Source organism: Curcuma longa, chromosome 5, assembly GCF_044706935.1.
Source record: "Curcuma longa cultivar G26 ecotype Majalengka, Jawa Barat chromosome 5, ITB_CL_G26_1.1, whole genome shotgun sequence".
Lineage (NCBI taxonomy): Eukaryota > Viridiplantae > Streptophyta > Magnoliopsida > Zingiberales > Zingiberaceae > Curcuma > Curcuma longa.
In genome coordinates this window covers 3,670,069-3,680,316 of record NC_133865.1, presented here as the reverse complement: position 1 = coordinate 3,680,316, position 10,248 = coordinate 3,670,069, and the positions used below count along the sequence as shown (strand labels likewise).

General features: G+C 31.1%; 1 protein-coding gene across 1 annotated transcript; it reads left to right on the top strand.

The window, feature by feature from the left end:
- The first annotated feature begins 247 nt into the window (after positions 1-247).
- Positions 248-9,623, top strand: LOC141829198 (protein PEROXIN-4-like). Its single transcript, XM_074716616.1, has 5 exons — positions 248-306; positions 2,447-2,566; positions 2,633-2,761; positions 8,853-8,982; positions 9,406-9,623. Exons 1-5 carry the CDS (start codon positions 298-300, stop codon positions 9,621-9,623), a joined length of 606 nt encoding a protein of 201 aa, XP_074572717.1. The 5' UTR covers positions 248-297.
- The last annotated feature ends 625 nt before the right edge of the window (positions 9,624-10,248 follow it).

Sequence of the window (10,248 nt, the reverse complement as noted above, 5' to 3'; positions counted from 1 at the left end):
TACTATTTAGTTGACTAAAATGACCATCCAGTTGATTGTACCACTATTAGTTGAATTGCCTTGAACAAATCATTCTGTTTGCATGTTAATTGATTTAAATCCCTATTTTAGTTTATTTAAATCTTCTTTTATAGAATCATGAACTTTTGTGTCCAGTTATAGTGACCCCTACAACTTGTAATTTACTGTTTACTTATTTTTTTAGTTGCATCAATTTATTTGTTATGAAATCCTTTGCATTTTGTAGAACATACTCCAATACGATACTGTTCGGTCCCAGCATATTCATCAGCAAGAATGATGCAGGTTAGGTCAAAAATCTTATATGTTCATTTTGTTTCCATTCTGCTGCTGCTGAATCTCTGGCTAGGCTCAAATGTACTCTAGAAAATCACATAATTAAACATATAAAATTTTCTATGAAAACAAAGTTAGTGCTCAATGGGGACATTGTAGAGAACCTGATTACTTTTATTCTCTTTACATAGAGGGGTAAAGTTAAAAACTATGTGGTCTTGAAATGTCATAGGTCAGTTTAATCAGTGACATACCATTTAGATTATGCATGCCATGGTTGTCAAAATGTAATGCATCTGACGGATTAGAATTTATGCATTGTTTGATATTTATCTCAGATTAATGATAAATGTATTAGCTCTATGACTATTTTCCTTAACATATTATTATTCTTATTATATTTCAGTAGCAATAATCAATATAGATGAACAAATATTTTTATTTAAAAATTAATTTGGTATGCAATTTAATTTTTTTAATTATAATGTGATATTTATTTTAAGGACAATTTAGATAAATAAATAATAGAATATTCGAAGATATCAATTATTTAATTTTAATTTGATAAAATTGATGTAATTACTAATATTATTCATTCCAAGATTAGTTAATTAAAATTTAATTAGTATTATTATTATTTCTAATTAATCCAATATTAACCAATGATACAATTATCTTGAATATTAATCAAATATATTTTAGTGATTCTCATTTAATGATCACAATTAGCAAATAATTAATATATAATTACTGATTACTTAATATACATATAATAGTAACAAATTACTCATTCACATAGCCAGCTTGTTTGGTCCTTAATCTTAATATCTTATGTCTTTCACAATTAACCTCACCTTACACTATCTCATCAAATAACCTTTTATTACTTCCTAATTAAAAACATATTACTCATACAACAGATGCAGTATATTAATAATTCATTAAGCACTTACGTGCACCCAACCAGCCACCCAGGTTAGCAAATACTAAAGTGCATTTCCAAATAAGTACATTACTTATGCTAGCACCAATTAGTATATAATTAATATATAATTACTGATTACTCAAGATACATAATAATAGTGACAAATTACTAATTCACATAGTTGGCTTGTTAGGTCCTTCATCTTATGCTTTGCATAATTAACCTTTACATTATTTTTATCAAATAAACTATTATTACTACCTAATTTAATACATATACTCATGCAATACTTGCAGTATACTAAACATTCTTTAGGTACCTTGGTGCAACCAATTAGCAACCCAGGTTAGTACACACAAAAGTTGCATTACCAAATTACTACATTACTTAAGCTAGCATACTAACTAGTTAACTGTAATTTATTACTTTACATGCACCTAAGACCCACATGTTTTGTTGCTTCTTCCTGAACTGAAAGAGGGGATGATTTGATCCTTTCAAACATGAATTGGTGGCAACGACTTTGCAGTCCTGCTCAACTTCTCCTCACGTAGTTGCATGGAGCTCAGTTCTGGCTTTGACAAATTGCACGGTGTCTTTACACAGTGGATCCCATTGATGATGATCCTCATGTCATAGCAGTCTTCCTCTTTGGCATGTTCATCTTTTCCTCGTTACCAAGTCTAGGTCTCATTGAATATGTTGGCTCGATCTTATCTCATTGAAAAATTGGCAGATTTTCACAAATAATTACTGATTCTTTTTTATTATCTCTCAATTTCAGTGATTTCATTTGAGAAATTAGCAACTTCCAAAAGTTTAAAATACAAATAATTACTTATTCTTCTTTATTATCTCTCAATTTCGGTGATTTCCTTTGAGAAAGTAGCAACTTCCAAAGGTTTAATTAATGTTTGACGATCCTCCAGTAATCTCCTAATCAGCACATACCCAAGATGTTTGACAAAATTGGGTCGGCGATTTCAGATACCGTTCCAGCCTTTAGCCAATCTGTACCACAGTTAGCTGAGTTTAACAACCATGCCATATTACTGGTTCACTGTTTGGCAATTGTCTAGTTGTTTTTTCTTATCTGACTGGTGATTGTGCATGCGAGTTGTTATATTTTTTACCTAACCCAAAGCATATACCTGCTATTTCTTGATCAAGAGGAATAACACCTTTCAATATACTAATCAAGCATAAATTATCAATTATTTGCAGGCATCAAGAGCTAGACTTTTTAAGGAATACAAGGAAGTGCAACGCGAGAAAGGGGTAGACCCAGATATTCAGTTAATATGTGATGATTCAAACATATTTAAGTGGACTGCTCTTATAAAGGTAAAGTGTAATTGAAGCAAGGATACTATTTTATAATCTTTGATTACCTGACTTTTTCTGCATTAGGGGCCTTCAGAAACACCATATGAAGGTGGTGTTTTTCAGCTTGCATTTGCTATTCCAGAACAATATCCTCTATTACCTCCACAAGTTCGTTTCCTTACCAAAATTTTTCATCCAAATGTCCATTTCAAGGTAGCTTCTTGTTTCCTCAAGTTTTTGTTATTTTTCATTTCAAGATTTTTATGTGTTGCTTATCAATTCAGAATAGTGGATTCTAGACATGCTGATATGTTTGGAAAATGTGTCAGTTAACCCTATAAAATTGTAACATCTCAATGGATGCATTACTATGGACAAAAATTTTATGGTGAGTTGAACAATGGATTGTAGCTTCACTACGGATTCCAGAAAGCTTTGGAAATTTGATGGTGAAATAGAAGTTCATTGAGACTGACAATTTGATTGCATGATGTGGAGACTTAATGTTGAAAATATCACTAATATTTTCATCATGAGGCGCTTGATATATTGATCGTTCTTATTCTTAACATTGATTGGTGCGAACAACTTTACATAAAAGCAAGCTCAAGTTATTAGAACCACTGCACTTGTCAATGTGAGGCCAATGATCATGGAGCATTTCAGCATCAGTAATTGTCATGATGCCCATCATGACTTTGAACTTAGAGATTTGATACACACACACACACACACACACACACACACACATATATATATATATATATATATATATATATATAATTGGCTGACCATTTATTCTAAAAGATTGATATTAGGAAATAGACCAATTATATTTAATGGATCATCACATTTGCCCATGTGGGACCAATGAAAGTGGAGTCTTCTAGCTTCAATAAGTTCCCTCTCACCCATCATGATCTAGAGGTATGATTTTGTTTTTACGATAGCTAGAATTGAAAAGCTCAAACCCCCTGTTCCAATACCATATTAACATTGATTGACTAACACTCATTTAAAAGCTTGAGTTATTAGGGAATACCAATTTATATTTATATAATAACCATCTGTTTCAGATTAGGAATAAGAATCAAATTACAAATTTTAAATTCTGGTTTTGAGTTGTTTGGTAATTATTCTATTTTCATTTGTTATCTTTTAATTTGGTAGCCATTCTATGGAATAATTTGTATTAACCACTTTACGTAATTATTTCCTAGTTTTTGTTAGTATCAAATCTATGAAAGTGTCTTTGTTTTGTTTAATAGTTATTGTAATTGGTGGCTTAAATTATGATGGCGCATTAATTTAATATCAAAGTATTGTTGTGTCATATCAATTTGGTTTCAGAGCATTCTTTTGCTACATCAGAATGTTGTTGTGCTATATCATCACCGCACCTTCCATGTGGAACTGATGGGCATGGAGCCTCTTAGCCTCAACAATTATTAAGGCTTTGTTTTCTATAGGGGATGGAAACTAGTGAAAATAAAAAAAATAAAAACAAGGAAGAAGAGAAATAAGAGTGATTCCCCTTTATAGTTTAGGAAATATTTTCCATCATTTCTTTGGAGGATTAATAGGAGCATAAATCATTCCTTTTCATTTCTAAATTCAAAATCTATAAATAAGAAAAATATTAAATATTAGGTGAAAAGATAAATACAAGAAAAAATATATTTTTGTTTTTTTTATGATTAGTTGGATCTGGCTTGTTTGCTCCCACCTAAAACAAAATGAGAGAACATTTCTTTCCTTCCCTTAAATTCTTTCCCAATAAACAGGGAGATTTGGAATATTTGTTCTCTACTTTCTCTTCAGTCTTTCTCTACACTGTTGTCGATGTAGAAAAAGCAGACTATATGTTTTGTTTGCCTGAACTTTTTCTATAATTCAGAAATAGATGTACACTCATAACCTGTTGTTCCCATTTTGTTGGTAAAGCTTGCACATGGATTTTCTACATTTTATTATAGTATACATGCTTGTAAGGTAATTATCCATGGATGATTTTGATATGCTTGATCAGCTTCCTGATAGATGGAGTGCTATTAACACTATTCTTGCTCTTATTTTGTCACATGTTCTTTTGATGAATTTATATTTCAATTTCCAGCTACTTATTTGATATGCAATTTTCATACTGAAAAACTAAAATTGATCATTATATTTTTTAAATTGCATTTATCTCTATAGAGCTAATAGGTAGAATTGGTCCCTGCTAATGAAAACCTCAAGTTCGAGCTCCTTTATTGGAAAAACAATCCAGGCCCCTCCTAATACATTATACAAAAGTACCGCTTTCATTAAAAAAAATTTGTTTTTCATGCTATTTGGTGAAACATTTCTATTAAAATTTTGATTGTTTTGACAATTTATGTTCTTATTTTATGTAACCATATTTTAAGTATGTTTCTTTGCTTTGGTAATTTTGGCATAATTTTGAACAAAGTTTCGTGAAATAACTTTATCTACAAAATTTATTAAGTTTACATTCTTGACAATGTGTCCTTACTTGTAGTGCGTTGGTATCATTTTGGTTAATTTTGGCATGATTTTGATACAAAATGCTCTTTATCAAGCTATTTAGTAAAGTATTTTGATGCTAAGAGGAGGGTTGACGTAGCACCAAGATAAAAAAAAATGAAGAGAACTCAAAATTTTATTGAACTACGAGATAATATAACAAGAGTGATTGAGATCCTTTTTATAGACCCATGATAGCCTATGAAGTAACTCTTTTCTTAAAAAAATATATATATAAAAATTTTACACTTATTAGAATGAAGACAAAATATATAGATTTAAATTTAGTAGTAATAAACGTAGCAAGATAATTGTTAAGATAGGAGATGATGAGTTACCTAAAAATTTTAAGTATCTAAGATGGTTTTTGCAAAAGGAGAGAGAGGTAGATAGAGATATTTTACATAGAATACAAATAAGATGGTTGAAATGAAGTCAGGTGTTAAGATCCTTTGTGATTGTAAGTACTTCTAAAACTTAAAAGGAAGTTTTACAAAATAGTGGTTAGGCTTGCTATGTTATATAGAGTTGAATGTTGGGATATGAATTGAGTGCACAAGTAGAAGATGAGAGTTATAGAAATGAGGATGATAAAGATGAATATGTGGATATATGAGTATGGACAAATAGGAAATGAGAACATTAGAGAGAAATTCAGAATTGCATCTATTGAGGAAAAACTTTGAGAGACACGTTTAACATAATACTAACATATACTTAGGTTACCAATAAATACCTGAGTTAGGCAATATGAGAACATGACAAATTCATATGTTAATCGAGAAAGAAGGATACCAAAGAAGACTTGGTTGACAGTGATAAAATAGTATAAAATTTATTTAAATATAAGTAAGGATATAATAGGGGATTGAACCTAATGACATTGGACGATCCATATAGCTGACCCCAATGCAAGAGATGACAAAGGAGGTTCTACTAGTGTGGTTGGTGTACAATGCAACAAAGGTAAGGAGAGCAACTTGCAAAAGCACTATCATTGAAGAAAGTAGATGGTTAGCAAGTGAAAGTGGGAAGCTTGTTATGGATCTTCTATGATCTATAGAGATGATCATAGGCATTAGTGGGTCATGAAGACTAGAGGTGTCACTAGTGCTCATGGGATGAGGGAGCATAGATGATTGAGCTGCCAAGCTGTGTTAGTTGCACGATGGAATTTACTATTCCACTCGCTAATCAACATGCAAGATACTTTGGTATCGACACCAAAGTGGTGGCATGCGACAGAAATAGAGAGGGAGAAAGAGGGGAGAAAAGAGAAATTGAGAGAGAGGGGAGAAGCCATATGAGAGAGGAATATCTTAGAGAGATGGACAAACAGTGGATGACAAGCACTATGGGTGAAGGATAGGGTGGACGACATTAGTGTTGTAGGTGGTAGCGGATGCTATGGGTGATAAGCGAGAGGGATAGAGAACAGGAGTGCATGTAGAAAGAAGAAAGAGAATTAAATAATTCTTGACCTTCTAAAAATACACTAACCTAATTAAATATAATTATCCCGAACTATCCTATATGTATATATAAACTTAAGTTTTATTTTAAATGAGTCAAAATAAATTCAAATCGATTTCAATTTGGACTCACTTGATTTTAACCACCATTTTGCTTATAGGCTCTAACTAATCCTAAAATAACTTTTGTTAATCTTAAAATTCAAAATATTGATTTGATTTAGCTTAATTAGTTATCTACTTTTTTATAAAAAATGAATTTAAATAGGATAAAATTTGATATTAACATATATGAAAATTTCTTTCTTATGTTTTGATTTTTGTGATATGGGGAGAGACTGAGATATCATCCTAGTTAGCAACGAAAAAATTATAGTTTGGTGAGATCATTTCAAGATTCTTCTCTTTTATATGTTCTCTTAACTTTGGTTCAAACATCAAAGAACAACTATGGTTGGACATGATGCCTTGATTAAATAAAAATTTATTTAAGTTAAGAAAATAATTATTTAATTTTTCTTTCATTATTTTTTATTTATTTCATTGGAATAACATTGAAAATACATGATCATTGCAATAATTGTGTATTAATCATATTAGATTAATTTTTACTAAAAAAACACTATTCATTTCAATTTAAAGGCATAAACAAATTTGAAATTTAAATTCTATTTTATCAAAAAAAATCGTGAATATGAATTTAAATTTAATTACAAAATTCAAAATCTAATTTAAATCTAAAATATAATATTTTGCCTCCTAAAATTTTGAAAAATTTGGATTTACCTATTTTTCACTTCATCCGAGAGTTTTATTTAGTCTTATCAAACAATATTTAGTGTTCAAAGTTCAAACAAAATTTGGATTTACCTATTTAGTGCTCATGAGTAAATTTCAAACAAAAGTACATCCTCAACAACACCTATATAAATTTCAAACTCAATTATATAAACCCATAAAAATATACAGCTTTTTCAAACAAAATTATATCCTCAATAATGAATGTTTGTTGGGCCTTTAAATTTGAAATTGCTCTAAAAATTAAAAAAAAAAACCCTTGTTTACAGAGGAACAAGGATGGGCTCATTTTTCATTGGTCGTTCCAACATTCTATTTGTAATAGTTGAATAGTTAATAAATGTAAATTGTTACAAAACAAATAGTATACAATTTAAAAGTAATTTAAAAGTGATTAAAGCTTAATTGGTTGCAAACATTTTAAGCTTTAAAGTCTGTATTAATCAAATTATTCAACAAATATAAACAAAGAACAAACATGTATTATTATAATTAAGTAAAAAGTTAATTATAGCACAAGTTATAACTTTATATTAATTAAAATTATTCATGGTATTAAGAATTAAACTTGGCAGAACTTATGAAAACAAATTCAAACTATTGAATTAGAAATTCAACTCTAATACTAGTTGATGTAGCAATGAACACAGAGAACTCAAACTTCTATTGAACTTAAAAATAAATTATGAGCAATAATTTGTGGGTGGGATTGGGGTTCTTTTATAGACCCCCATAATTATCTAATCTCTTAAAACCAATGTCTAAGATTACCTAATCTATTATAACTAGCCTCTAGCAGGAAGTTATGTTACATACTAATAGGTTTGAGGTTTTGTGAAATTATTATTTTAATAAATAATACTTAAAAAACTAACTATAAAGATTGAAACTAACAACTACATGAAGGGATTTTGGTATAATGGATGGTTGGAACCTAGGTTGAATTTTTGTTTTTACAAATAGGAGGCTCAAACTCAGAATTCTTCGTTTGTAGGCATTCAATCAGGTACTTTACCATCTCAGTATCCTTTCAAAGGCGTGAACTCAGAACTTTTCATACAGTTGCTGTAGTTTGTTTTGTTAGCATAACTTGCATTGCCAAAGGCGTCATCGCCAAAGCTAGTCTGCCTGAAAGAAGTGCAACTGTGCAAATGGTTTTTCTGTCAGTACTCGTTCTGGATCAAATGGATGTTAGGTTTGTTTTATAATTGGAGCCTATGAAATTTAATGTGCAAATTAGTAGAAGATGAACTTTCTATCATCAATAGGAACAGGAAGATTATTTTCTGATGTTATCTTTTACCAAAAATTTCATTTAATAGTAAAATTGACAGTCATTAGGCATGGCAACAATGTCAGTGGCATATTTTGAGAGATTGGAATTGTAAGGATGCAATATTAATTTTTCTTGCTGCAAACTTAAATATACACATATCTAATTAGCTGTTGCCAGTTACTTTGTAACTTGTCTCCATTAATCTAATTTCTTGATTCTGTTATGTTTCCAGACAGGGGAAATTTGTCTTGATATTTTGAAGAATGCATGGAGTCCTGCATGGACCCTCCAGTCTGTTTGCAGAGCTATTATTGCTTTAATGTCTCATCCAGAACCTGATAGCCCCCTTAACTGTGATTCAGGTTGGTTCTTGTGTTTCCAAAGTTTACTTATCTAGGCATCTTTTACTTACTTTGATCCAATTTGATAATAAATTATTTTATTCCTAAATGGGATTAGTAAGACTTGTTATTCTTCCTTGAGCTTGCTAGCATAACTGATGAGATGTTATTATCTCAACACTTCTAATGCATTTGTCAAAACTCTTGCAGTAGGTAATGCTAGTTATCCAATTTCAGAACTACCGAATTTGAGAGAATGGAATTCGTTCACTCATGCATTATATAAAATTGAGACGAAGAGAGAGCTAAAGTATTTTAGACCACTGTGCTACAGATAGTTGAGCAAGCTAGTGAAAAACCATTACATGTGTAATAGAAAGTGCATCTTGCATGGTCACTCTATCATAATCTGGCTGAAGTGGAGTAAGTATTCTGATTCTCCAGAGCCAGACATGATCTTTCCAGATTTGGAGATCTGCTGGATTATAAGATTGAAAGACCAACAGACATCGCTGCCTCCAGATGCAATGTTAACAAGTTTGAACAATTGCTCCAAAAGTCTGCCACATCCTCCAGGAAGTGAGCTGAATAGATTAAACTGCTTAATTGACAGAGTTTATACTGGCCAAGAAATACCAAAGATGAAACGAATCAGACGATGACCAGCTAGAGCCGTCATGCTTGTGAAAAAAATGGTCTCAAGAGCTGCTCCCCCACAAAGAACACAAGTGAGATCTTTGAGTGACACCTTCCTCAACAGATCGCAGTACAACCACATGAAAAACCGTCACTTTAATAGTAGCAGAAGAGGACCAAATAATTACATGCCTAGGCACCTCCTTCCCTGTGGAAGAAATCCAGTAGGTTGATCTAATAGAGAACCGCCCAATACACTAATTAACAAGTTACAACTTGTCGTTAGAAGATAACAGCTTAACTCATGCAAAACTTAACATAAGTTGTTCTTTGAAAGAGCACTTACAAGTGACAGATTAAACTTAAATTGCACTATGCATGCCGACCATCCTGGAAAGTACATCTAAACACATAGTTGTCTGTTAAATATAGTCATGAAAACATCAAATTGTTCCTCATTTTCATCACGTAATTGTCTAAAAGTGCTGGTAGCTATCTGGATCTGCTCCACAGGAAAGATACAATTTGTCATTATCCAAGGTCATACCTCGACCGTTCACTTTTTGGTAGATTGATATTCTGTCATGGAAAGTGGACACCAAATTATTTCTCATGACTTTATGGAATAGATGCTTGAATTGTCGTAATTCT